This window comes from Muntiacus reevesi, chromosome 3 (genome assembly GCF_963930625.1).
Source record: "Muntiacus reevesi chromosome 3, mMunRee1.1, whole genome shotgun sequence".
NCBI lineage: Eukaryota > Metazoa > Chordata > Mammalia > Artiodactyla > Cervidae > Muntiacus > Muntiacus reevesi.
The window spans coordinates 261,424,008-261,448,679 of NC_089251.1; the positions used below are offsets into that span (position 1 = coordinate 261,424,008).

Here is a 24,672-nt window from a genome sequence, read left to right on the forward strand (position 1 = left end):
GAACAGCAGGTGACTTTTCATTAGTATCAGTAAAGGTCAGAGGAGACTATGACAATATCTTTCAAGCATAAAGTAAAAGACGTCATAAGAGAATGTCACACTTGTTGAAGTCTCAAAATTTAAATCAAAATATTTTGAGATAAATGAAACTACAGTGACTCACCACTAGCGAACTGTGCTTCAAGATATGCTAAAGGAGATTCTTTAATCTGAAGGGAAATTACACAAAAAGTAAATTCAGATGTGCAAAAGAAGAAACAAAAAATAAACACTAGAAAAACTGTGACTCAATGTCACTCTTTTTTAAAACAGAACTGTTTAAAGCAAAATTGTAACATTGTGTCACGCAGTTGCATCATGATGTTAACATGACAGTACTAGCACAAAGGATGTGTACAATTGGACTTAATGGATTTACACTATTCCAAGGTTGTTACTATTTATATGAAGTAATGCACATTACTTTACATAATGCACATTACTTTAACTCCAAATAGACTGCTGACTTAAAAGATGCGCGTTGTTATCACGAGAGCAATCCACTAGAAAGTACTTCAAACGTGTATAGTTAAAAACCTATAGAGAAAATAAAATGGAAAACTTTTTTTTTTAATGAAAAAGACAGCAGGCAAAGAATAGAAATGGAAAAGCAGATGGACCAAGTAAAAAATAAAGAGCGATGTAAATATACAGACTAAATACACGGATCAAAGGCTGAGATTATCAGGCAGGATATTAAAACATACAACTGTGTGATCTCTAGAAGACACACATTTTAAATATAAAATAACGTGTGTGTGCTCAGTCACTCAGTGACTGACTCTTTGCGACCCCATGAACTGTAACCCGTCAGTCTTCCCTGTCCATGGGATTTCCCAGGCAAGAATACTGAAGTGGGTTGCCATTTTCTCCTCCAGGGGATCTTCCGGATGCAAAGATTAAACCCGAGTCTCTTGAGTCGGCTACACTGGCAGGTGGATTCATTACCACTAGTGCCAAATATAGGTAAAAAACAGAGGATTGAATAAAAATATGCAGTGCAAACCTTAAGTGTGTGAAAGTTGGTGTGGCTATACTAATGTCATAAAGGTGATTTCAAGGCAAGGAATCTTATCAGAGATCAAGAGAGACAGCCCACAGTGATTAGAAAACCAACATGTTTCATTTAATAACATTGCTTTTTAAGAAATAAAGCAAAAAATTTAATAATTACAAGAAGAAAAAGATAAATTGTCATTCATAGTCATCTAATTCCATTTTTAGCAATTGACAGAGCAAATAGAAAAAAATCAATAAAGCTAAAAAAAAATGTTATCCACCAATTTGATCTAAGTGACATGAATAGAACGCTACCCCAAACAACAACAGCATATACTTTCTTTTTGAGTGTAAGTAAAACATTTACAAAGATGCATGATATCTGGTACCATACTGAAAGACAATGAATTTCAAAATTGAAAATATTGCAGAGCATATTGTCTGGCCACAAACTGTCAAGGTGTTTCAAATCAAACACTTTACATAACAGTAGCTCAAAAAAAAAAGTCTCAGGGGATATTAGATTATTTTTTTCTGAATAGCAACAATATATGACACATCAAAATTAGTAAAAATTTGTAAAAAAAAGAAACAGTTAAAGGGATATTTATAACTTAGAGGGATATTTATAACTTTTTCTATGAGAAAAGGTAAAATGATTAAAAATGATCTCTTGACCTTCAGAAGTTAGAAGAACAAATTTAAAACAAAATAAAAAGTAATAATAATAATAAAGAATAGAATTAATGACGTTGAAAACAGAAAACAGTAAAGAACACTGATAAAGTCAAAAGTTGATTCCTTGATAAGGATAATAAAATTAGCAATCCTCTAAAAAGACAGATCTAGGACAAAAATAAGAGAAAGGACAAATTACCAATTTCAAAAACAAAAAATTTAAGTGCAGATCCTACAGTCTTTAAAAGAATAGAAAGAAAGGATAGAGAGTAATATTATAACTATTATTCCAGTCAATTTAGCATGTAAGATGAAATTGATGAATATCTGAAAAACTCGAATTACTGAAAATGAAGAAATAACAAATCTGAATATATATATAATGAAATATTTTTTAAAAGTCTCTTGACAAGTAAAATATAAGAGCCAGATAGTTTAACTAAGTGTTATTTAAAAAAAAAAAAAGTTTTCACATAGATACAAAAAAAGCACAAGATTCAATCCAATTGATGATAAAATGCACAATATCCTAGGATTAGAAGGGACATTTCTTATTCCAGTAAGGATGTTAAAAATCCTACAAGTAACATCAAAATAAATGGTGAATTATTGAGTGCTTTCCCTTAAGACTGGCGAACAGAATAAGTGTTTATTCTAACTATGGCTGTTTAGTTTAGCATGGTATTAGATGTCTTATCTGGTTAATAGTTAGGAAAAGAAACAGAAGGCATACATACGGGGAAAAAGAGAAGTAAAACTATCCCTTTCACAGATATAATTTTTTACAAAAAAAAAAAGTCCCATGGAATCTACAAATTATTATTACTATGAAACAATATTAGTAGTAGGATACAAGTTAATATACAAAAATTAATTGTTTCTATCTATCCAAATCCTAAAAGCTAAGATCATGGCATCCAGTCCCATCACTTCATGGCAAATAGATAGGGGAAAAGTGGAAACGGTGCCAACTTTTATTTTCTTTGACTCCAAAATCATTGCAGATTGTGACTGTAGCCAGGAAATTAAAAGACACTTGCTCCTTAAAAGAAAAGCTATGACAAACCTAGACAATATATTCAAAAGCAGAGACATCACTCTGCTGACAAAGGCCCATATGGTAAAAGCTATGATTATTTTAAGTAGTCCTGTACATATGTGAGTGTTGGACCATCAAGAAGGCTGAGCACTGAAAAATTGATCCTTTCAAATTGTGGTGCTGGAGAAGACTCTGGAGAGTCCCTTGGACAGCATGGAGATCAAACCAGTCAATCCTAAAGGAAACCAACCTTGAATATTCGTTGGAAGGACTGATGCTGAAACTCCAATATTTGGTCACCTGATGCAAAGAGCTAACTCACTAGAAAAGACCCTGATGCTGTGAAAGTTTGAGGGCAGGAGGAGAAGTGGAATGACAGAGGATAAGATGGTTGGATAGCATCATCGATTCAATGGACATGAATTTGAGCAAACTTTGGGAGATAGTCAAGGACAGACAAGCCTAGTGTGCTGCAGTCCATGGGGTTGCAGAGTCAGACATGACTCAGTGACTGAACAACAACTAGAGAAAAATCTATTTATTGTAGCACTGCTTACATACTAAGTTACTTCAGTCATAGGAACCCTGTGGACCGCAGCCTACTTGGCTCTTCTGCCCATGGGAATCTCTAGGCAAGAATACTGGACTGGGTTGCCATGAGCTTCTCCAGGTGATCTTCCAGATGCAGGGATCTAACAGATGTCTCTTAAGTCTCCTGCTTGGCAGGCAGGTTCTTTACCACTAGTGCCTCCTGGGAAGACCCCACTATAGCATTACCGAATAGGAAATATTTAGAATTTATTAAAGAAGATATGCTGAAATCAAAAAAAAATATTGCAGAAACTAAAGAAGATCTAAAATAATGGGAGAGAGATACCATATTAATAGGTTTGAAGGCTTAATTTAATTAAGTGGTCAATTTCAACAAATTGACCTATCTATTCAGTACAATTCTTGTGAAAATCACAATGGGAATTTTGGTAGAAATAGAAAAGTTATTTTTAATATGGTAATAGAAAACAGTGTAGAAAGAAAAACTATTCTTGAAAGAAAAGACCAAAGTTGGAAGACACATTCTACCTGATTATGCAGTTTATTTCAAAGAATCTGTTTCCAGAATCAGGTAATATTAATGTGAAGGTGAAAGTGAAGTCGCTTAGTTGTAGCCAACTCTTTGTGACCACATGGAGTTATGGACCCCATGGACCAAGCTCCTCCATCCATGGGATTTTTCCAGGCAAGAATACTGGAGTGGGTTGCCACTTTCTTCTCCAGGGGATATTCCTGACCCAGGGATTGAACCCAGGTCTCCTGATATTAATGTAATCACAGATAAATAGTAAACAAACTATTGTAGAAAACAGAAGTATCTACACATGTGTGGTCAATTGATTTTTCCATAAATGTGAGAAGACAATTTAATGGAGAAAGGATGTCTTTGACAAATGACATTGAAACAACTAGCTGAATATATTAACAAATAATGCTTAACAATTAATTCCTGCTTATGCTACATAAAAAAACTTTGCAATGAATTATAAATATAAAATTAGAAGTTTTTATAGCCTGCTACAAAAGTTTCTTTAAACATAGGAGAATCTCTCTATGAACTTTGAATAGACAATGATGTCTAGAAATGACCCCAAAAGCACAACCTAACAGAACAAAAAATGATACATGAGCCTTAATCAATAAATATTTTCTATTAACCTATAAACAATATTATAAATTGTAATGGCAAGTCACATACATGAATCTGAAAAAAGATTTGTATTCAGAATTTATAAAGAACTAAATATCAAGAATAAAAAGAAAAAAAACTTTAAAAAATGGGCAATTCGTGTAACTCTATGGCTGATTCACATCAATGTATGACAAAACCCACTGAAAAATAAAAAAATAATAAAATAATAAAAAAAAATAAAAAAAAAATAAAAAAATAAAAAATGGGCATGAGACAGTGCTCTACAGGGAGTTCATCATGAAAATATAACAAAGTCCAGTGATTACATGAAACTGGGCTAATATAATAGTTCAAGAGGGAAATTCAGATTAAATGCACTGCGTTAACTGCGAGAGAAATCAAAAAAAGGGGATATATGTATTCATATAGCTGATTTGCTTTGCTGTACAGTAGAAACTAACATAATGTTGTAAAGCAACTAAACTCCAGTAAAAAATTAAAAATAAGCACACTGTTATAGCATTTCTCATTCAGTAAGATGACTAATTTGAAAAGATGTCAGTATCTGATATTGGTGAGAATGCGGAGCAAATACAACACTCTTACTGCCAGTGGGAATACAAGATGGTACAACTACTTTGGAAAGCAGTTTGGGAGTTTCTTATAGTGTTAAATGTAGATACATCCTATGATTTAGTAATTTCTTTCTAGATATTTGGAGAAGGAAATGGCAACCCACTCCAATACTCTTGTCTGGAAAATCCCATGGATGGAGGAGTCCATGGGATTGTGAAGAGTTGGACACGACTGAGGGCCTTCACTTTCACATTCTTCTAGACATTTACCCAGAAATATAAAAACATATGTCCACAAAAAGATTCTACAAGAATGTTTGTTACAGCTTTATTGGTAACTCAGAACTGAAAACACCACAAACTTTGCTTGATAAACAAGTGAAAAAACAATTTGAGACATATTCACTGGTTGGAAAGTAATCAGTAATAAATCATAAATATAACATCCGAGAAAATAAAGAAGACAGATATAAAAGAATACAAAAACAGACAAACTGATCTATGGTGATAGAAATTAGAGCAACAGTTACTTGGAAGAACTGTGATTTGACTAGAAGTACAGGACTGGAAAAGTCAGTTTTCATTCCAATCCCTTAAAAAGGCAATCCCAAAGAGTGCTCTAACTACCGCACAATTGCAGTAATCTCACACGCTAGTAAAGTAATGCTCAAAATTCTCCAATCCAGGCTTAAGCAGTACATGAACCGAGAACTTCCAGATATTCAAGCTGATTTTATTTTTTATTTTATTTTTATTTTTTTATTTTTTAAGGGTTTTGCTTTTTTTTTTCCATTTATTTTTATTAGTTGGAGGCTAATTACTTTACAATATTGTAGTGGTTTTTGCCATACATTGACATGAATCAGCCATGGATTTACCTGTGTTCCCCTTCCTGATCTCCCCTCCCGCCTTCCTCTCCATCCCATCCTTCTGGGTCTTCCCAGTGCACCGGCCCTGAGCAGCCGTCTCATGCATCCAACCTGGGCTGGTGATCTGTTTCACCCTTGATAGTATACTTGTTTCAGTGCTATTCTTTCTGAACATCCCACCCTCGCCTTTTCCCACAGAGTCTAAAAGTCTGTTCTGTACATCTGTGTCTCTTTTTCTGTTCTGCATATAGGGTTATCATTACCATCTTTCTTAATTCCATATATATGCATTAGTATACTGTATTGGTCTTTATATTTCTGGCTTACTTCACTCTGTATAGTGGGCTCCAGTTTCATCCATCTCATTAGAACTGATTCAAATGAATTCTTTTTAATGGCTGAGTAATATTCCATAGTGTATATGTACCACAGCTTCCTTAACCATTCGTCTGCTGATAGGTTACTTCCAAGTCCTGGCTATTATAAACAGCACTGTGATGAACATTGGGGTACACGTGTCTCTTTCAGATCTGGTTTCCCTGGTGTGTATGCCCAGGAGTGGGATTGCTGGGTAATATGGCAGTTCTATTTCCAGTTTCTTAAGGAATCCCCACACTGTTCTCCATAGTGGCTGTACTAGTTTGCATTCCCACCAACAGTGTAAGAGAGTTCCCTTTTCTCCACACCCTCTCCAGCATTTATTGCTTGTAGACTTTTGGTAGTAGCCATCCTGACTGGCGTGTAATGGTACCTCATTGAGATTTTGATTTGCATTTCTCTGATAATGAGTGATGTTGAGCATCTTTTCATGTGTTTGTTAGCCATCTGTATGTCTTCTTTGGAGAAATGTCTGTTTAGATCTTTGGCCCATTTTTTGATTGGGTCATTTATTTTTCTGGAATTGAGCTGCAGGAGTTGCTTGTATATTTTTGAGATTAATCCTTTGTCTGCTGCTTCATTTGCTATTATTTTCTCCCATTCTCAGGGCTGTCTTTTCACCTTGCTTGTAGTTTCCTTTGTTGTGCAAAAGTGTTTAAGTTTCATTAGGTCCCATTTTTTAATTTTTGCTTTTATTTCCAAAATTCTGGGAGTTGAGTCATAGAGGATCCTGCTGTGATTTATGTCAGAGAGTGTTTTGCCTATGTTCTCCTCTAGGAGTTTTATAGTTTCTGGTCTTACATTTAGATCTTTAATCCATTTTCAGTTTATTTTTGTGTATGGTGTTAGAAAGTGTTCTACTTTCATTCTTTTACAAATGGTTGACCAGTTTTCCCAGCACCACTTGTTAAAGAAGTTGTCTTTTTTCCATTGTATATTCTTGCCTCCCTTGTCGAAGATAAGGTGTCCGTAGGTACATGGATTTATCTCTGGGCTTTCTATTCTGTTCCATTGATCTATACTTCTGTCTTTGTGCCAGTACCATACTGTCTTGATGACTGTGGCTTTGTGGTAGAGCCTGAAGTCAGGCAGGTTGATTCCTCCAATTCCGTTCTTCTTTCTCAAGATTGCTTTGGCTATTCAAGGTTTTTTGTTTTTCCATACAAATTGTGAAATTATTTGTTCTAGTTCTGTGAAGAATACTGTTGGTAGCTTGATAGGGATTGCATTGAATCTATAGATTGCTTTGGGTAGTATACTCATTTTCACAATATTGATTCTTCCAGTACATGAACAGAGTATATTTCTCCATCTATTTGTGTTCTCTTTGATTTCTTTCATCAGTGTTTTAAAATTTTCTATGTTTAGGTCTTTTGTTTCTTTAGGTAGATATATTCCTAAGTATTTTATTCTTTTTGTTGCAATGGTGAGTGGTATTGTTTCCTTAATTTCTCTTTCTGTTTTCTCATTGTTAGTGTATAAGAATGCAAGGGATTTCTGTGTGTTAATTTTATATCCTGCAACTTTACTATATTCATTGATTAGCTCTAGTAATTTTCTGGTAGAGTCTTTAGGGTTTTCTATGTAGAGGATCATGTCATCTGCAAACAGAGAGAGTTTCACTTCTTCTTTTGCTATCTGGATTCCCTTTATTTCTTTTTCTGCTCTGATTGCTGTGGCCAAAACTCCAAAACTATGTTGAATAATAGTGGTGAGAGTGGGCACCCTTGTCTTGTTCCTGATTTTAGGGGAAATGTTAAGCTGGTTTTAGAAAAGGCAGAGGAACCAGAAATCAAATTGCCAATATCCACTGGATCATCGAAAAAGCAAGAGAGTTCCAGAAAAACATCTATTTCTGCTTTATTGACTACACCAAAGCCTTCAACTGTGTAGATCACAGTAAACTGTGGAAAATTATGAAGGAGATGGAAATACCAGACCACCTGACCTGCCTCTTGAGAAGCCTGTATGCAGGTCAGGCAGCAACAGTGAGAACTGGACATGGAACAGACTGGTTCCAAATAGGAAAAGGAGTATGTCAAGTCTCTATATTGTCACCCTGCTTATTTAACTTATATGCAGAGTACATCATGAGAAACGCTGGGCTGGAAGAAGCACAATCTGGAATTACGATTGCCAGGAGAAATATCAATAACCTTAGATATGCAGATGACACCACCCTTATGGTAGAAAGTGAAGAGGAACTAAAAAGCCTCTTGATGAAAGTGAAAGAAGAGAGTTCAAAAGTTGGCTTAAAACTCAACATTCAGAAAACTAAGATCATGGCATCTGATTCCATCATCTCATGGGAAATAGATGGGGAGACAGTGGAAACAGTGTCAGACTTTATTTTGGGGGGCTCCAAAATCACTGCAGATGGTGACTGCAACCATAAAATGAAAAGACTCTTACTCCTTGGAAGGAAAGTTTTGACCAACCTAGACAGCATGTTAAAAAGCATAGACATTACTTTGCCAACAAAGGTCCATCTGGTCAAGGCTATGGTTTTTCTTGTGGTCATGTATGGATGTGAGAGTTGGACTGTGAAGAAAGCTGAGCACCAAAAAATTGATGCTTTTGAACTGTGGTGTTGGAGAAGATTCTTGAGAGTCCCTTGAACTGAAAGAAGATCCAACCAGTCCATCCTGAAGGAGATAAATCCTGGGTGTTCATTGGAAGGACTGATGCTGAAGCTGAAACTCCAATACTTTGGCCACCTCATGTGAAGAGTTGACTTACTGGAAAAGTCCCTGATGCTGGGAGGGATTGGGGGCAGGAGGAGAAGGGTACGACAGAGGATGAGATGGATGGATGTCATCACTGACTCAGTGGGCATGAGTTTTAGTAAACTCTGGGAGTTTGTGATGAACATGGAGGCCTGGCGTGCTGTGATTCATGGGGTCACAAAGAGTTGGACACAACTGAGTGACTGAACTGAACTGAACGTATAGGAGATGCTTCCCAGGTGGCTCAGTTTGCCTGCAATGTAGAAGACACAAAAGATGCAGGTTCAGTTCCTGGGTCCAGAAGATCCCCTGGAGGAGAGCATGGCAACCCACTCCACTAGTCTTGCCTGGAGGATCCTATGGACTAGAGGAGTCTGGGTGGCCACAGTCCATAGCATTGGACAGAGTTGGACATGACTAAAGTTACTGAGTGCTCATGCATAGGTATAGAAGAGCTTTCAAGGATGTTAGAGATCTTCTATATTTCTATCGATATGGTGGTTTTATAGGTATGTACGTTTTTTCAGAGACATTACTTTGCCAACAAAGGTCCGTCTGGTCAAAGCTATGGTTTTCCCAGTGGTCATGTATGGATGTGAGAGTTGGACTGTGAAGAAAGCTGAGTGCCAAAGAATTGATTCTTTTGAACTGTGGTGTTGGAGAAGACACTTGAGAGTCCCTTGGACTGCAAGGAGATTCAACCAATCTATCCTAAAGGAGATCAGTCCTGGGTGTTCATTGGAAGGACTGATGTTGAAGCTGAAACTCCAGTATTTTGGCCACCTCATGCGAAGAGTTGGCTCATTGGAAAAGACTGTGTTGCTGGCAAAGATTGGGGGCAGGGGGAGAAGGGGACGACAGAGGAGGAGATGGCTGGATGGCATCACCGACTCGATGAGCATGAGTTTGAGTAAGCTCCGGGAATTTGTGATGGACAGGGAGGCCTGGTGTGCTGTGATTCATGGGGTCGCAAAGAGTCGGACTCGACTGAGTGACTGAACTGAACTGTACATTTTTTCAAAACACATCTGGTTGTATAATTGTGGTCTGTGCATCTAAATGGATATGTTTCATCCCCTACCCTCAAAAGTGTAATACTTGTAGACTCAGATATTCTGAATCTGAATCCAAGTTCTCCTCTAACTAACTGTGAGGCTTTAGACAAGTTACACAAAGAATTGCAGTTGCATAAGTATTAAGGGGATAATAGTAATCCCCACCTCACAGAGTCATGAAAACCCATGGAGGTAATATATGGTGAACATTTACTAGGGAGTTAAATGCCATCTACAAGGGCTTCCCTTGTAGCTCAGTTGGTAAAGAATCTACCTGCAGTGCAGGAGACCTGGGTTCAATTCCTGGGTTGGGAAGATCCCCTGGAGAAGGATATGGCAGCCCACTCCAGTATCCTTGCCTGAAAAATCCCATGGACAAAGGAGCCTGGTGGGCTGCAGTCCGTGGGGTTGCAAACAGTTAGGCACAACTGAGCAACTACCACTAAGTGCCATCTCATTTCACAACTGTACACATGCTAGCAAGGTGTGTGAACCAAGAACTTCCAGATGTACAAGCTGGATTTAGCAAGGCAGAGGAACCAAATTGCCAACATCTGTTGGATCATCAAAAAGCAAGAGAATTCCAGAAAAACATCTACCTCTGCTATACTGACTATGCTAAAGCTTTCAGCTGTGTGAATCACTCCAAACTGTGGAAAATTCTTAAAGAGATGGGAATACCAGAGCACCTTACCTTCTTCATAAGAAACCTGTATGCAGACCAAGAAGCAACAGTTAGGACTGGACATGGAACAACAAACTGGTTCCAAATTGGGGAAGGAGTGCATCAAGGCTGTGTAGTGTCACCCTGCTTATTTAACTTATATGCAGAGCACATCATGAGAAACGCTGGGCTGGAGGAAGCACAAGCTGGAGTCAAGATTGCCAGGAGAAATATCCATAACCTCAAATATGCAGATGACACCACCCTCATGGTGAAAGTGAAGAGAAACTAAAGAGTGTCTTGATGAAAGTGAAAGAGGAGAGTAAAAAAGCTGACTTAAAACTCAACATTTAAAAAATAAAGATCATGCCATCTGGTCCCATCATTTTTTTGCAAATAAATGGGGAAAACAAAGGAGACTGTGACAAGCTTTATTTTCTTGGGCTCCAAAATCACTGCAGCTGGTGACTACTGCCATGAAATTAAAAGCCGCTTGCTCCTTGGAAGAAAAACTATGATAAACCTAGAGAGTATATTAAAAAGTAGAGACATTACTTTGCTGACAAAGGTCTGTCTAGTCAAAGCTATGGTTTTTCTAGTAGTCACATATGGATGTGCGAGTTGGACCATAAAGAAGGCTGAGGTGCCAAAAAATTGATGCTTTTGAACTGTGGTGTTGGAGAATACTCTTGAGAGTCCCTTGGACTGCAAGGAGATCCAACCAGTCTATCCTAAAGGAAATCAGTCCTGAATATTCATTGAAAGGACTGATGCTGAAGCTGAAGTTCCAGTGCTTTGGCCACCTGATACAAGGAGCTGATTCATTGGAAAACACCCTGATGCTGGGAAAGACTGAAGAGAGGAGAGGAGACAACAGCGGGTGAGATGATTGGATGGCATCAGCGATTCACTGGGCATGAGTTTGTACAGCTCTGCGACATGGTGAAGAATAGGTAAATTTGATGTGCTGCAGTCCATGGGGTTGCAAAGTCGGACACTACTGAGCAACTGACCAACAACAAAAATGCCATCTTAATTAAAAATATATGTCATACCTTAAAAGTGAATATGGTTTTTAAAACTTATTGTAAACAACCAATAATGAAGTCAAATATTATTAGTGATGAATCGACCATGTTATCATTTAAATAATTCTCTGTCTTATACACCTTGAGTATTTGAGGAAAACTCAAATACTAATGTTGTCCTATTAAGAAGATATATTAAGGTCATTTTAATTTATTCAGTATTATTTAGTATTCCTTAGTATAGCTTATTTTCCATCTTTTTTGTCAGACAGTAAGTGTAAGTGTGAGTGTAGACATATATTTTGCATTTTTTTAATTCACCAGGTAATACTCTGTAGCATTTTTTTATGTTTAAAAGCCTTTGTAAATGAATAGTGAACTACAAAAATAACAATGTCTTAATTATGTAATCTGAGCTTTATTTGTAAAACATTTTTAACTTAGATTGCATATAGGATATAGCAAAATTTTAAGATTTGTAGTAGTTTAGTAAAAGCAGGGCATTTACAAGATTTAATATTGCTACCAGTTGTTATGTCATCTGGAGTTCTTACCATTAAATATGAAATATTTGTGATGCATTAAATCAATTAATGCCTTTACAAAATTTCTTTATAATGTTAATTAAACAAATCTTTATTTAGTGTTTACAGTGTTCCCAGTAAGAAACTGTGATATCAGCTGAAATATCATTGGAGAAAAAATTAGCTGGTGGACTTAGACTATCTGGGGCAGTTCCTAGTAAACAGACCAAAGGTAATTGTTTTATGAGGCCAAATTCAGATGACAGAACATTTCTCAGTCGTCACTGTGTTTTAAAAAATATTGTTTACTACCACTTAAAATTTTCCATATGAAAATTCATATTTCTGGTCTCATCTCACATATTTAAAATTGACAACTCTGAGTTGGAATTGCTCATTTCCAACAATTAACTGGAACTGAATAGCAGCTGTTCCCTTTAGAGCAGGCACACCTCAGGTTTTCCACAGACACCACCCAGCCAACCTCATTCAAGTTACCTGCCAGGTTTAACAAACCCTCTTCACTAGGAAACCAAAATAAGTAGCAAAACCACAAGAAAAACTGCAGTTGGCACTATGCTTTCATTTAATAGGCACTAAATATTTGAGGAAAGGAGAAAAACAAACTAGTGGGGGAAATGCTATGATGAAAGAGATGAGAATTTGGATAGGACTCTTGTTTCAAACTTCAACAGCTATTCATTTAATATCCAAAACATTCCTCTTTTATGTCGTGCGTGGTTTAGGCTTTGAATGATTATGTTAGCATAGATTACTTTTGCTCATTTGCTACACTTCTGCCCCTAGACATTGCCCTTTTGAAATATGTCATGTTAATGTTTTTCTTGATTCAAAGAATAGTCTAACAGATTATTATTAAACTGCAAATCTTCTTTGTTTGGTTTTTACAAAGGCTGAAGAGATAACATTAACAATCGGCCAAGCATTTGACCTGGCGTACAGGAAGTTTCTAGAATCTGGAGGAAAAGATGTTGAAACAAGAAAACAGATTGCAGGGTTACAGAAAAGAGTGAGTAAACTAAGCTTGTCGTTTTACATTTATATGATGTAAGTACAGGGAAACTTGCATACCATCAAACAAATTTAGAAGCCCTGCCATTAAATCCCCCCACACTGATTGGAACTGCTCTCACTGTGTTCCTATGATTTTTCATTCCTGATCCCCTGCACAGTTTAACCATTTTATATTGAATTCCCGCAAGAACTTAGTGTTCTCATGTGACTTTGTTTCACTTCCTGATGCTTCTCATGGGGATCAGAGCAGCAGAAGCAGCAGATGCTGGGTAAGTGGTTTCCCATGCAGATCAGATTCCTTTATAATTAAATTACACCCTTTCTCCACTCTCTTCAAAATCATCATAAGCAAGTTTCACTGTCTTGCGGTTATACTCCGAGATTATGGGTACAGCTTGCAGAGCACTATAGGAAAACACAGAGGTATTAGGAACATGAAATTTGCACACACGTAAAAACATATTTTAAATTTAATAGTATGTTTTTCCAGTGACCTAGAATTCTATGATATAGCTCAAGCTTTATAAAATAAATTTCACCCAATGCACAAAAAAATACATTAAAATTTTAAATAATGTGAAATTCTATTCATTAATGTAACCAATTTAACAGCCAATATTTTCCAAGAATAAATGTCTGAAGATTGTTCAATAATCATTTACTTTTTAGATTCAAGACTTAGAAACAGAAAATATGGAACTTAAAAACAAAGTACAAGATTTGGAAAACCAGTTAAGAATAACCCAAGTATCAACACCTCCAGTAAGTATATAGAATACATGCATGTTTTTCCTTAAAGAAACATGACTTCATGATGATAAATCATGTCTGCATCATCAAGTCTTCAATAGTTCAAATATTAATAATATTCTGGGATCAGTCATTTTAAACTCAACCTAGATAGAGATAAAAGGTGCTAAATAAGATTGAAGGTTAAAATTACCTAGGTAGCTCAGATCAGAGTTGTTTTTCCATGCTGCTCTTTTCTCTAGAATAATTCAGCCCTCTATTTGTTGTTTTCCTCTTTCTTTCATTCCAATTGATTACTATTTACTGAAGTTAGATTTAATGACCCAAGCCAGTCTACCCTTGGAGTACTAAACTTCATTATAGAAACTGGAGTCTTAACAAGATCGAATTGGTTTCTCATATTATATAGCAAGAGCTCCTACTGAGAGTGACACAGTTATATTTCACACACTAAAATCAGTGATAGTCTGTGCAGATAACACTCCGTACATTTATAGTTAAATTATTTATTTTTGGTTTAGCATACATTTGAAATCATTTTCTCATCTTAATGTATGATGCCATTATTTTCTGATTTGGTTAAAGGAATTTTTTTGGAGGGAGATGGAATTTAAAACAGTTGATACTTTCTGTAGGCAAAATATACTTGGGAATCTTATTTTCTTTTAGAGTTATCTGTATTGATATTCTCCATTAAAGTGCATATTTTATTTTGCATTTAGAAATTTTCATATCTACAACTTTTGGTATGATACTATGAATTGAAACTCAACTATGGCATTTACAAACTGCTGGAAAGAATTTTCTGCTGCAGATTTTCATTTGCAAGTCAATTTTGGTTGTCTTTAGGAAAACTCTTTAGAATATTTATACACACACACACACACACACACACACACACATACACACACACATTAATGCTATCTAGAATTGCCACTAGAATATTTCACTTAAAGAAAATCAACCATGAATATTCATTGGAAGGACCTATGCTAAAACTGAAGCTCTAATACTTTGGCCACCTGATGTGAAGAGTCAATTCATTGGAAAAGACCCTGATGTTGGGAAAGATTGAAGGCAGGAGGAGAAGGGGGTTACAGAGGATGAGATGGCTGGATGGCATCACTGACTCAATGGATATGAATTTGAGCAAACTCCAGGAGATAGGGAAGGACAGGGAAGCCTGGCATGCTGTTGTTCATGGGACCACAAAGAGTCAGACATGACTTAGTGACTAAATAACACTAGAATCTATTTCACCAGTTCATCACCATGAAGAATGCCTCTGTAAGAAGTTTTAAAATTGGTGTCCCCTGGAAATGGATCCAAAAACTTCTGGTTTTCTTCTAAACTGACACTTTTCCGTCTTCCACACTGAAAGAGTTGTTTCCATTGCTTGGCATACAGTTTGTGACCATGTTGATACAGCCAGTCAAGGTGAGAGAGGTCCCAGAGTTGCTGTGTGCCTCTGTAACGCACAGTGAGGTGCAGAGGCGTTCTCTTTAAGCTCTGACTTTATCATAATATCACTCTATGGGTTTTTGCTGTTGCTGCTCTGTCGCTCAGTCATGTCTGACCCCAGGGACTGCAGCACGCCAGGCTTCCCTGTCCTTCACTATCCCCCGGAGTTTGCTCAAGTTCATGTTCATTGAGTTTTTATCTTCACTATCATCATCATTTGCTTCTCATCAAAATGACGATTTTGTTCTTGCCTTCCTCACCACAAGGCAGAACATCAGCTCTTCAACCTTTAGTCCTTTAATGGAGTAACACTTGTTTGCATCTCATTGAAAGTCTTATAAGCCATCTTGTGAAACAGATTATTAAAAAAAGAGAAATAATTTTCTCTAAACCATTCTTTTTTACTTAATACACGAGTAGAAAATTTATTACCTTATTGATCATTTTGCAACTGGCTCAAATTATAACTTTTACAATATACTTACATTCTTTTGTTGTGGTAATATCTTTGTCTATATTTTTTCTTTAACTTTTACAAAATTACTTGTCTCATAACTTTTAAGCTCCTAAAGTCTTATTTTGTGATTTTTGAAATTGCTAATACATCTTCTTAAGATTAAAAAATAGAATTTGATTCTTAAAAAAAAGTGAACTCAACATTTTTAAATTGCTAAAGATACCTGATTTGAATATTCTGTTATAGGTATTTATTACCTTTTTAACATCTTTTTGAAGAGACTATGCACAAATATTTTTGCCTTTAATTTTCATTGTAGTTATATAGCTGAGAAATAAATTAATGTAAAACTCAGTCCATCTGTATGCCATCCCTGTTAAAATTATCTCCCTTTTTCTGATATTAAAAATAAAATAAAATAAATTACATTACATTACGTACCTCGTAGCTCAGTCGGTAAAGAACCTGCCTGCAATGCAGGACACCCGGGTTCAATTCCTGGGTCAGGAAGATCTCCTGGAGAAGGAAATGGCAACCCACTCCAGTATTCTTGCCTAGAGAATCCCATTGACGGTAGCCTGGGATTGCAAGAGTTGGATACAACTTAGCAACTAAACCACAACCACAATTATTTAGTAACTATGAAATATTCCCATGCTCATAAATATCCACTCTTCTGAAAGTTTATTAATGATTCAAACTTTGGAAATTGAATTTGAAAAATAATTAAAATTCTAAATAGTTAAAATATAAATTTAAAGTATATGTATCTCTTGTCTAATAGCTTGCAATGAGCCTATAGTAAAGCAAATTTCCATAAAGTTGGCTATGTTTTACATAGGTACTTTCTTACGAAGTGTGAGCATTAATTTTACAGGACACGCTGCTGGAACACCAGGTACCTTACAGAGTCTAGCAAAGTTCACACACAGAAAATCACTATGGACTTATAACTCCAGAAATGAGATTCTACACGTTTTGTTTGTTTTTTCTCAGAGGACTGAGACTAGAATGCTCCAAAATTGCTAAAATTTTGGCAGCTTGTTTAAAAGATTAGCCAGCAATTAATATATTAATTGAAAAGCATGGGAGTAAATTATGAATCCCATTATACATGCTGAAATTACAATATAGGGGGGTTTGTTATATAGGATTAATTTGGCTTCAGATTCTCCATGAGTTTTGAGTGTGTAGTAATGAGAAGAAGCCCTAACATAGATGACTCTTCACCCAAAAGAAGCCTTAAATCTCCCAGGAGCCAAACTTTCCTAAATCATACAGAAGTAATCATTCTTTTGCTAATTCCAATTCAAAAATGGTTCTCTATAAATAATGTCATACTATAATTTGGCCCTTAAAAAATAAATGCTTAATGCAGTAGTTTTCTGAAATATCAGAATTTGCCCGTCAAACACAATATAGTCCACATCACGCAACTGCTAGTCAAAGTAACATAGAAGATTTATCTCTAATTTCAGCATTAAAATAATCTTTATGAGAGAGGGAGGAAAGAGAACAAAAGTAGGAATAGAATTTGAGGGTTTTGTGGTATTAAAAGTAATGTAGAAAATGAAAATAATGTAAATTAGTGGTTGGATGCTATTCTTGTCAGATCAGTATATAATGAAGTAGCTGATAAAGTTAGTTATGGGAAGAATCAGAAAAATAAACACTTTTGGTAAAATTTCTGGATAACTAAAAGGTAACAAGCCATCTACCCTAGTAAATAATACAAAGTTAAAAAGCTGAATTTCTGTAACATCAATTCAGTTCAGTCACTCATTTGTGTCTGACTCCTTGTGACCCCATGGGCTACAGCACACCAGGCTTCCCTGTCCATTACCAACTCCCAGAGCTACTAAAACTCACGCCCACTGAGTTGGTGATGCCATTCAACCATCTCATCCTCTGTTGCCCCCTTGTACTCCTGCCGTCAGTCTTTCCCAGCATCAGGGTCTTTTCCAATGAGTCAGTTCTTTGCATCAGGTGGCCAAAGTATTGGAGTTTCAGCTTCACCATCAGTCCTTCCAATGAATATTCAGGACTTATTTCCTTTAGGATGGATTGGTTGGATTTCCTTGCTGTCCAAGGGACTCTCAAGAATCTTCCTTAATACCACAGTTCAAAAGCATAAATTCTTAGGTGCACAGTTTTCTTTTAGTCCAGCTCTCACATCCATACATGACTGCTGGAAAAACTGTAGCTTTGACTATACAGACCTTTGTCAACAAAGTAATGTCTCCGCTTTTTAATATGCTGTCTATGTTGCTCGTAGGTTTTCTTCCAAGGAGCAAGCATCTTTTAATTTCATGGCTGCAATCACCATCTGCAGTGATGTTGGAGCTCAAGAAAATAGTCTCTCACTGTTTCCATTGTTTCCCCATCTATTTACCATGAAATGATGGGACTGGATGCCCTGATCTTGGTTTTCTGAATGTTGAGTTTTAACCCAACTTTTGAACTCTCGTCTTTTCAGTTCCGTCAAGAGACTCTTTAGTTCTTCACTTTCTGCCATAAGGGTGATGTCATCTGTATATCTGAGGTTATTGATATTTCTCCCATCAACCTTGATTCCAATTTGTGCTTCATCCAGCCCAACATTTCTCAAGATGTACTCTGCATATAAGTTAAATAAGCAGGGTGACAATATATAGCCTTGACATACTCCTTTCCGAATTTGGAACCATCTGTTGTTCCATGTCCAGTTCTAACCGTTGCTTCTTGACCGGCATACAGACTTCTCAGGAGGCAGGTCAGGTGGTCTGCTATTTCCTTCTCTGTAAGAATATTCCATAGTTTGTTGTTATCCAAACAGTCAGAGGCTTTGGCATAGTCAATAAAGCAGAAGTAGATTTTTTCTGGAACTCTCTTGCCTTTTCGATGATCCAATGGATGTTGGCAATTTGATCTCTGGTTCTCTGCCTTTTCTCAATCCAGCTTGGACACCTGGAAGTTCACGGTTCACATACTGTTGAAGCCTGGCTTGGAGAATATTGAGCATTACTTTGCTAGTGTGTGAGATGAGTGCTGTTGTGCAGTAGTTTGAGCATTCTTTGGCATTTCCATTCTCTGGGATTGGAATGAACTGACCTTTGGCCACTGCTGAGTTTCCGAATTTGCTGGCATATTGAGTGTAGCACTTTCACAGCATCATCTTTTAGGAGTTCAAATAGTTCAACAGGAATTCCATCACCTCCACTATCTTTGTTCATAGTGATGCTTCCTAAGGCCCACTTGACTTCTCATTCCAGGACGTCTGGCTCTAGGTGAGTGATCACACCATTGTGGTCCTCTGGGTCGTGAAGATCTTTTTTGTATAGTTCTGTGTATTCTTGCCACCTCTTCTTAACATCTTCTGCTTCTGTTAGATCCCTACCATCTCTGTCCTTTATTGAGCCCATCTTTGCAGAAATGTTCCCTTGGTATCTCTAATTTTCTTGACGAGATCTCTAGTCTTTCCTATTCTATTGTTTTCCTCTGGTATTTCTTTGCATTGATCACTGAGGAAGGCTTTCTTATCTCTCCTCGTTATTCTTTGGAACTTTGCATTCAAATGGGTATATCTTTCCTTTTCTCCTTTGCCTTTCACTTCTCTTCTTTTCTCATCTTTGTGTAAGGCCTCCTCAGACAATCATTTTGCCTTTTTTGCATTTCTTTTTCTTAGAGATGGTCTTGATCCGTCTCCTGTACAGTGTCACGAACCTCTGTCCATAGTTCTTCAGGCACTCTGTCTATCAGATCTAATCCCTTGAATCTATTTGTCACTTCCATTGTATAATCATAAGGGATTTGATTTAGTTCATACTTTAATGGTTTTCCCTACTTTCTTCAATTTAAGTCTGACATTGGCAATAAGGAGTTCATAATCTGAGTCAGTTAGCTCCTGGTCTTGTTTTTGCTGACTGTACAGAGCTTCTCCATCTTTGGCTGCAGAGAATATATTCAGTCTGATTTCTGTACTGACCATCTGGTGATGTCCATGTGCAGCCAACACTCCAGCGCCGCACAGCCTTCTGTAACATAGAACAATCATTTAGAGGATCAGATCTTCTATAAAGAAATTTCAATCTTATAGATGGTGATGCTTTGTTGCTCTTTTTATTCAGTCACTCAATCATGTCCAGCTGTTTTTGACCCCATGAACTGAAGCATGCCAGCCTTCCCTGTCCTTCATTATCTCCCAGCGTTTGCTCAAACTCATGTACATTGAGTCAGTGATGCCGTCCAAATATCTCGTGCTCTATTGACCCCTTTCTCCTGCCCTCAATCTTTCCCAGCATCAGGGTCTTTTCCAGTGAGTCGACTCTTGGCATCAGGTAACCAAAGTTCTGGACCTTCAGCTTCAGTATCAGTCCTTCCAATGAATTGTTGTTGTTTTTCAGTCGCTCAGTCATGCCCAACTCTTTGTGACCCATGGACTGCAGCACGCCAGGCTTCCCTGTCCTTTACCATCTCCCAGAGCTTGCTCAAACTCATGTCCTGTGGGTTAGTGATGCCATCCAACCATCTTGGTTGTGGATGTCCCCAATCAAGGGGACATCCTCTGTTGTGCCCTTCTCCTCCTGCCTTCAATCCTGCCCAGCATCAGGATCTTTTCCAACAAGTCAGTTCTTCACATCGGGTGGCCAAATTATTGGAGCTTTAGCTTTAGCATCAGTCCTTCCAATGAATATTCAGAGTTGATTTCCTTAAGAATTGACTGGTTTGACCTCCTAGGAGTCCAAGGGACTCTCAAGAGTCTTCTACAACATCACAGTCCCAAAACATCAATTCTTCGGTGCTCAGCTTCTTTATAATCCAACTCTTACATCCACAGATGACCACTGGAAAAACCATAGCCTTGACTAGACAGACCTTTGTCAGCAAAGTAATGTCTCTGCTTTTTAACATGCTGTCTAAGTTTGTCATAGCCTTTCTTCCAAGGAGCAAATGTCTTTTAATTTCCTGGCTGCAGTCACCATCCACTGCTCCAGTGATGTTGGAGCCCAAAAAAATAAAGTCTGTCACAGTTTCCATTGTTTCCCCATTTATTTGGCATGAAGTGATGGGACTGGATACCATGTTTTAGCCTTCTGAATGTTGAGTTTTAAGAGAGCTTTTTCACTCTCGTTCTTCACTTTCATGAAGAGGCTCTTGAGTTCCTCATTATTCTATATTAAATCATAGATTAATAATGTGAGGCCTTGTTGAGTAGAATGTTCCAGATGGAGAACCTTTGTACTCTAAGGACTCACTGTGTGAAGGAGAACATTTCCTTCTCCGTGAATCTTACTGACCTAGGGATGAAACTTATATCTCCTGCATTTGTAGGAGGACTCTTTACCACTGAGTCACCTGGGAAGCCCCATGATACAGTAATTGATTTTAAATTGTCATCATTTGGACTATTGTTTATTGTAGTTAAGATACCCAGTATAAAATTTAGTGTGAGATTTTAGTTCTAGCTTCTCTGGTGGCTCAGATGGTCAGGAATCTGCTGGAAATACAGGATACCTAGACTCAATCCCTGGGTGGAGAAGGTCCCCTGGAGAAGGAAATGACTACCCACTCCAGTATTCTTTGGAGAATTCCAAGGACAGAGGAACCTGGTGGGCTACAGTCCGCAGGGCTGCAGAGTCAGACATGACTGAGAAACTAGCACTTCACTTTCACATAGTTCTAGCTAAAGAAAATGAAATAAGGGACTTTTTTGTGCTCAGGATTATTGTGTTATATAATAATATATAATAATTAAATAAGTATTATATTAAAACACAGTTCTAACAACAAAACTGTATACCGTTATATATCCCAAATTCTTTTTCATTTAAAACCAATTCCTTGTACTAAATGAAAGCCTACTCCTATTTTTCATCTTTTCTTGTGTAAACTGGCATGTTGTCTTTAAACTTGTCCTTAACAACCAGAATGCTTATAAGTCTCCTAAACACCACTTGGATGATTCAGTTTTGGGTTCCTTTTCTGGCAAATGAAATATCCTTTGATAGTACCCATATTACATACCTCTGTATCATATTGAAATTGTGGAAATCTTTTCATTGGTTTTAGAAACTGGGTCTTTATTTTATACAGTCATTTAGATACACTGAGAAATTTCCGTTGCTTGACTGTGCTGTTTGCTGTGTTCTAGTGGTTTGGCAATAGATTAGAGGTTGGGTTTTCCACCATTTGGTTCTAATTAACTAGGGACAATCTGATTTCCATTTGTTACGTTCACATGGCAGTGCTGCCTGTATTTATATCAGAAAAAAAGGTTTATTCTACCCTCCTAGCCTTGTGAGCACTCCAGAAGATCGCTCCATTATAAGATGTGGACATAGCAAGTTAAATCAAATTGTTCTTCATGATTCTTGTGTCTGCATGCTTACATTTTACTTTTCTGGCTATAGAACGTTTTAACCAAATCAGATCATTGCCAGGAAGTTAAATGAATAAAATTGCAGTTCTAAGAAGTATTGGACTTTCTCTTGCTGAGTAAAATAAATGTCTCCCTTTCAATTAAACCAACTGTTACTGGATAAAAGTCTACCTTTGCATAATCAACTGTGTGGCCACTGATTAGACTTGATAGGGCAAATTATACCCTAAACTGTGTATTTCGTTGTGGGTAAATAAAACTGCCTATTTATCTTCCCCTGGGGTTTTCTCAACTGCTATTGAAGATGAGCATGGGCAGATTGTGAAAACTCTCAATTACACAGTGAACCAAATGTGAATCTTTAAACAAAAGCATAAAGTTTAAACATGAACATTGATTCAAGAATATTTGTTGCCCACAGAAAAAAGATAACCAGTTCACAACTTCACTTTCACAACTGTTACTTCCATAAATGATGGTTGTAAAGAAGTAAACCCTGCCTAATATGAAGAAAAATATATTTCATTCCTGTTCTTACTATGAGTAACTAATCAAGTCATTTGATCTCTTCTTGCTCCAGATGACTGGAAGAGCTAGGCATCTCTGTTGAAACTATGACTCTAAAGAATTTACTTTTTAAATATAATTCTAAGTAGAATTTTAAATTCTACTACTTTAATGATTGTAATAAATCATGTTTTAATCTTGAAATTATTTGTTTTATGTTTTAAAAGAGTCTCTGGAGATTTATACTGCCAAAATATCTAGCAGCATAAAATAAAATTTCAGTATCATTCTAATATTTCTATAGGTATTAACAAAGAATGTTTAATCTTTAATGGATTTTTTGTTATTGTTTAAGTGTATTAAATATTAACTGATAGGATTCAAACCCTTTTATTATGTCTTATCATAGTCATTCTTAGGCAGATATCAAGGTTGAAATATTCATCATGGCCTAATATACCAAGCCTTTAGTCACTGAAAGAAAGAGCTGCAAAACTATAATAGCTATAAATTTTAATTATGGACAGTCATTATTAATATGTCTGAATAACCTAATAACTTCTGCATAATTAACATAATTATTGAGCATACATTTCCTCATTTCCCTTAGTATAATAATTCAGATCCCATGCACCTTCCTAAAGACCACAGCACTTATAATTGTGAGCATAAGAGGATTAAACAGTAGCGCCATCAACTTCTGTAGCAAAGTTCCAAAATTGTGGTTTTGAGCCATCTATCAAAATACTGACAGAACGCCCAACATAAAAATATCAAGCCATTTTTATCTGAACTGTGTATTTAATTTCTAAAAAAAAAAAAAATTCTCAAGCACTTAAAAAAGGAAAATTAAAAAATAACTAGTTCCTGAATCCTTAACTTCAGAGATACTACTCAAAATATTTATCCAGTGTCTAAAATGCCGCTGTATGCCATTTAGGGGCTGTAGTCACATATTCTTATTCTTATTTACTAGGCCTAATAGATTGGGGCAGAATCAGACACTAGTGAAATATGTCTGTGTATTTAAACATGCTGGGTTTAGATTTCATTCCTAAAAGGAATCAGACGGAATATCTAATTCCCTAAGTTGAATTGTTTGTAAGTTGAGAATCACAAACGCAAATGTCAGCAGAGCCCAGACTGTGGCATAAACGTGTGTCCTCGCCATGGGGGCAGAGTGAGGAGCTGGAGGGCAGACACCAACTTAAAAGGCCCAGCTATTTCTCAATACCAGTCCATTATTTTTACATAAATTTATGGGCCCACTTTCTGAATTTTCTAACTTCTAAACAGACTCTCTAGATTTTTAAGATTCAGTCTTAACATTAACCTGTAAGCAACTGAATCAATATTTTAAAGACCTGTATGAGCCAAACAAAAAAATCCTACTTGACCAAATGTAGATTACTGATGACCAAAAGGAAACTGGGCTTCCCAGGCGATGCTAGTGGTAAAGAACCCACCTGCAAACGCAGGAGGCATAACAGACACAGCCTCAATCCCTCTCAGGAAGACCCCCTGGAGGGGGCCACGGCTGCCCCCTCCAGTATTCTTGCCTGGAGAGTCCCATGGACAGAGGAGCCTGGCAGAGTCTGGTCCACAGGGTTGCAAAGAGTCAGATGCAACTCAGCACACAGGCGCATGCAAAAGGAAAATAGTAAGAATTAATTAGTGTTAGAATTTTTAAACTTTGGATTCTAAAATCATTGAGATAGCCCTGCTTTACCATTGAGAGTAAAAATAGCTCTTAATTGGGGTACTTGCATATTCAATTATTTTCACATGATGTACATTCTTCATTTATACAAGTATACTTTCTCAGAGGAAGTAGAATGCAAGTATT

The 24,672-nt window shown here is 36.8% G+C and overlaps 1 protein-coding gene across 2 annotated transcripts in view; it reads left to right on the forward strand.

The window, feature by feature from the left end:
• Nucleotides 1–24,672, forward strand: part of GULP1 (GULP PTB domain containing engulfment adaptor 1) — a 306,541-nt gene that overhangs the window by 259,047 nt on the left and 22,822 nt on the right. The window contains exons 8-10 of one of the 2 annotated variants that reach the window (XM_065931908.1): nt 13,172–13,288; nt 13,539–13,562; nt 13,963–14,055. In XM_065931908.1, the coding sequence (XP_065787980.1) occupies nt 13,172–13,288; nt 13,539–13,562; nt 13,963–14,055 (234 nt within the window). The remainder of the gene's footprint in view (nt 1–13,171; nt 13,289–13,538; nt 13,563–13,962; nt 14,056–24,672) is intronic. The other variant, XM_065931909.1, reaches the window with a different exon arrangement.